Here is a 5541-nt window from a genome sequence, read left to right on the forward strand (position 1 = left end):
TAAATAATATGTGTATATATATATATATATATATATATATATATAGTTTTAACTCAAATTTTTGTTAAAATTCAGGTATTTGAGTGTCAAGACGTTGCTTATACTTCATCAAACGACTATGTGTATTTAAAAGTATTATTCAGAAGAACGCACCAAAAGCCATGCATCATGGTTCAACATGAACAGATCTGATAGAGCAGGTAATGTACATGTGCCTATTTCTCCATCTGTACTTGCCACTAATGGTTTAATACTGCCTGTGCAAGACCATAAACATCTTCCTGTATATTGTGCATATCAGTGGTCCAAAGCCAACCACTTTAATAGATATCCGAGACCATTGCTTTGTGACCGATTGCAGAGACTGCCTCCACCACGTTCTTTCATTGCCTCAGCTGGATTAACAGATGAGTTGAATTCTGCTTTGTCATATACACACATTATCGGTGATAGAAAGGAAATGGATCTGAAGCAAAAAATTCATCAGTTAGAGAAGAATCTGGCCTTTGTTAAAGAACAACATGCCTTGGTACTGCATAGTTTACTTCAGGAAGTAGAGGAACTTAAGGAAAAAAATAGAGGTAATAAATTTATTTGGTAAGACATTTTTAGAAACATTTATTTGTGAAGTGAACTATATATAGGTAACTATTATAAAATTAATAGTTAGGATTTTGCAACCTTTCTTTGAATTTCAGTATGAAAAATATAATAAAACTGGAGATATTCCAATTATGCTTTTAAAATATTTAGAAAACATTAAATGTTGATTGTGTTTAGTAATAAACATGTGGAATATGGCATCAGAAGGAACTTTTTTAATCATTTCATTTGATTTGATTCAATATTTGTTAATTTGTAATGTATATGAGGTAAATCATGATTAAGATTTCAAGTTCTCTCATCAAGCTTTGGCTCTTTATGGCTTTTTTTTTTGTAAACTTAGTTTCTTCTAGTAGCTGTTGTTTTTATACAAAGAATTATTGTACTTGAATGATTTGTATATGCTTATAGAGTGGTATGTTGCCACAGATGTGAATTGTGGTATCATGGGCATCAAGTTTATCACTTTATAATTGTTTAATGGCAAGTTCTTAACTTTTTGAGTGTGCAATGTTGCCATGGTTAGGCCTTTCATTCAAAAAATATCAAAAGCCTTTTCAAAGATAAGTGTTTGTATAACTAGATTGTTAAATGAGGCACAGTTAAAGGACACAAAACTCAGAAGAATACAAGATTCAGTATATTTCTTCAGATTATATCTAAATGTTTTCAATTCCCAAATGCCAAGTCACTTTTTCTTATTAGCAACCTGGTGTCCAATATTCAGTGACTATACACTTTTCAGTTTTGATCTGTTTTGCATTATCTGTTTTGTGTGTTTCTAAGTAGATCATTGGATAGCATTCCTATTCATACTGTGATATCCCATCAATAAATTCCAATTTGCAAAAAATACATTGTATAACAACAGCATCTGGTGATAGCAATTAAATACACAATACCATGTAGAGTAACATAAAATAAAGTTTACATTCACTATTGTCAGAAAAAGAAGTTTATATGGAAACAAGTTTTGTCACTTTCACATGTTCTCTTCAGTCCAAGAGTACAAATCTGATCATACTTTCCACTTATTAACTCAAAATGGTGAAAATGTCCTGTCTCTCCATTATATGTAAATAAAAAAAAAAAAAAAAAAAGAAACTTCAAAGTGATCCATAATCCTCATTTGGATCCAGGCCAGATTTGGGGAGGACTGTCCCATACTGGCTTTCCATATTGTGTAAAATTTTCATGTACATCAATCTATTAGTTTTCAAGATATGCATGCAGAAACACAGACAGACAGACATACAAACACATGGACTCAATTGCAATACTCTCACCACTCTTATGGGGGTGAGGGTAAAAATTGGTTCCCATTCTAACTGTTGGGGATTTCTTGGATTTTTGTGATCTTGACCCTCCAAAAACTAATCAGTTCTAAGTTGGGTCATAGTCCAAATGTATACAAACTTGCATCCAAATCCATTCAGCTGTTTTTGAGACTACATACATACATACATGCGCACGCACACACACAGGGGTAAAAACATAACCTTTGTGGTAAAATAATAAACATGTATCACACAATGCTAGTTTCTATTAATCAACAGCAAATAGAAAAAAATTCTTACAATTTTATTGGATTGTTTAACATTAGCATACAGATGTGTAAAAATTTTGAATCATGTTTTAAGGTGAAGCATGACTTGGTATATTGTGTAATAGGTTTACAGTTTGAAGTACACTTAAAATAACTTAATTAAGGCAAGTTATGCTGTAATTTTAATGTGTTTACAGTTTATTTCTTCTATTATATTTTAGAGCTACAGTTTCAGCTTACAATGGGAACAGATAAAGAGTCAAAAAGCACACAAAAATCATGTTGCAATGGTAAGCATAATTCATTAATTTCTTTATTCCATTTTGTTGTTTTTACTTGCTTCACTTAAATTGTATTTTATTCGTTCATTTGTGCCATTTAGTTCAAATGTGTGTTGAAAAGTTTCCTGATTTCACTGATTCTAACAACTAACAGAATTTTTTACTTTAACAGGTATTACATAACATTATATTATTAGGTGGATAAATTATTAGAGAGTGAAGTATGGCTGCTACAAATCAAAGTTTAATTTCTTATAAAATGTTATTTTTTGAACCAAATTTTCAGTCCATAATTTAAGAGAAGGAAATGATAAAATAAATCTAAAAAGTAACAAAATTGGTTTGTACAAACCAAACTGTTTGTTTATAAAAAAAAAATCAAAAAGTCATGCACATATTATTCAGAACTCCATATACCAGTTTGGAATATGACAAATATTGTAAAAATATTTTGCGGAATAGCAAAAAAGAGACTGGAAGTTAAGAATTTAAATGGAATAGCATGAATATTTTACTACAGTTGTAAATTCACAGTTTTAAAAAGAACTGGGAATAACTTTTCAGTGATGAAGCCCAGACCAAGAACCATTTGTATCAGTTTGTTTATAAATTTTCACCAGTAAGTGGAATTTAATTGTGTGAAACTAAATGTTTTATGAGTAAACACAGTACAATATATGAAATTTAGTGTGACATTCATATAGGCCTTCATTATACAACATTTTACCTGTATAGAGGAGAGACAGCTTTTTTTTTATGAATAACAGACTAATTATTTTTTTTCTTTATTTTACTACGGGGAAAAAACTATCTGAGCGTATGTGCATAGCAAGTGGTATTTCAAAAACAGTGAAAAAAATGTCAGTATTTAGTTACAATACACAACACTAATTATATATTTAGGACCTATATTGTAAAGATTTATCTAAAAGCTTTTCAGTACTGTATAGAAATTTGTTACTTTTTTTTTTCTTTTTACTACTTGAGGCTCCAATAAAAGTTTTAATGTTTTTATGAGATTTTTAACTCCTTTTTCTTACGCTCACCAGGATAAATAAAAGCTAAGCTAAACTAATATAAGAAAATTGAGACTGTTAGTACCCTTACATGAGATTTAAATATATTAATTTTATCATGCCCAGATTGGTGCATCAGCCCTTGGAAACAAAATTGAACCACTGAATTAAAGTTATCTATATACATATAATAGTACTGTCTGTTGTATGTCCAGGTAACTATTTTGCATAGTGTGGAAGGATCTTCACCAAAATTGGTATGGAGGTTCATTAGGTCCATACGAGGATACATACAAATTTTCAGTTTTTTTAGTTTTTATGGATGTTTTTTGCATTTTTGACCACTTCTTTGCTCCCTGTGGATGGATCTTCCCCAAATTTGGTATGGAGTTCATTGGGTCCATGGGGAGATACATACCAATTTTCAGTTTAGCATTTTACATTTTGTGGTTCTTATGGACATTTTTGAATTTTTTTACCACTACTTTTTTGTGTTTTGCAGTTTTTATGGCTGTTTTTGTGTTTTTTACAATTACATATAAGGGAAGCAACTCTTCATGTCCTCAGGTAATCTTTCATTAGTCATAAATGTTCACAACTTCCAGCCAGGGGATGGGTACTCCAGTTAGTAGAAAATAAATTTGTAGTCATTCCTCTACACATTAAAAAAAATTAATTCAAATTTATTTAATACAAAAAGTTTTCTTTAATTTTATACATAAAATTAAAAATATATTGCAAAATTAGCAACAGATTCGTTTGATGGGAATCAAAGTTTATTGATGAACTATAGGACAACAACAACAAACATTTAATTCTTGAATGTCTGGGAATGTACATATTCCATCTTCAGCAATTTATACTGAACAGTATAAAATATTAGGTACAAAAGTTTCAACAATTTGTAAAGAGTAATGAAAATACAATGTAAAAAGACAAAGTGAATATAAAAATAAAGAATAGGATAGTGAAACTATTGTGACAATATTTTACAAGTTATTCAAAATAGACTGAATTGTAGCAAAGTTGTAATCATTTCAAGTTGGGAGTTCATTTATAGTAAATAAACTTTCTTTAATTAAAATATCAATATTGCAAAATGTTTTGGATGGATTTCAGCACACTCTTAACCAAAATATTAATGTATGTGAATTTTTTGAATTTCTTTTAAGGATAATTTGGTAATGTAACTCTGGAAGGAAAGTAATAAGAGTTTTGAATAAAGTGGGAGGAATTGACTGTGAAGTTTGAACACAAGTATGATTCCATCAATTTGTAGCTAATTTCTCTCTTTCTCTTAGCTTCATTTGTCATGATGTGATATAATTGCTTATATCTTGGCTTTGAGAAGTCATACGTTAGTGGCTGGAACATAGAAGTACAGTCAGTGGGGGGTGCAACTGGTTTGATTTGGCACCCCTTTTCCTTATTTTTTTTATCCAAAGTGTGTAATTTTCAGATAATATAGATTATTCTTAAAGTAAACTAATATAGCCTGACTAAGCTATATTTCTTTGACACATTCAATTAACAGTAAACACCTAAACAATTTCATGCATATGTCTTAAAATGTGTTAGATAAGTTCCAAACATATGCAAATTCATATCTATCAGCATAACCTGATGCTGTTGTAAAAGTGTCAGATTTTTAAATGAATTCAACCACTGCCATTTTCACTTGTTAAGTTCCAAATGGAGCATTGGTGGAGAAGAGAGATTGTCTGCCCATAAAATAACACTCATTCAGATGGCTTCATTGTCCAGTTTTTGACAACATTAATTGGACAAATGCTGAATAATTTTAACCCTTTTGGAATGTGCCACAGGTGAAAGGCCATATCATCTCGTTTGTTGACTCGCATTCAAAATTTTATTGAACTACTATTTCATGAATTTATGTCAATAACTTTAGTATCAAACTGTAGATTATAATTAAAATTCTAAAACTATATATTACTCAATTTGTTAATTTAAAAGTAAATATTAAAAAAACGCAGATAAACATAGATTTCTTTTGTGTGTCACGTGGTATGTTGAATGCAGCATTGGTTCAAATTAGATGTTTGTGAAGTCAAAAATACTAAGTCTATAGTTT

At 30.0% G+C, this 5541-nt stretch overlaps 1 protein-coding gene across 1 annotated transcript in view; it reads left to right on the forward strand.

Moving 5' to 3' along the window:
• The window catches only part of LOC111085322, a 21614-nt gene that overhangs the window by 1390 nt on the left and 14683 nt on the right, over positions 1 to 5541 (forward strand). The window contains exons 2-3 of the mRNA XM_022383389.1: positions 76 to 581; positions 2371 to 2439. Coding sequence (XP_022239097.1) covers positions 179 to 581; positions 2371 to 2439 — 472 coding nt within the window. The 5' untranslated portion in view covers positions 76 to 178. The remainder of the gene's footprint in view (positions 1 to 75; positions 582 to 2370; positions 2440 to 5541) is intronic.

Source organism: Limulus polyphemus, unplaced genomic scaffold (assembly GCF_000517525.1).
Source record: "Limulus polyphemus unplaced genomic scaffold, Limulus_polyphemus-2.1.2 Scaffold331, whole genome shotgun sequence".
Taxonomy (NCBI): domain Eukaryota; kingdom Metazoa; phylum Arthropoda; class Merostomata; order Xiphosura; family Limulidae; genus Limulus; species Limulus polyphemus.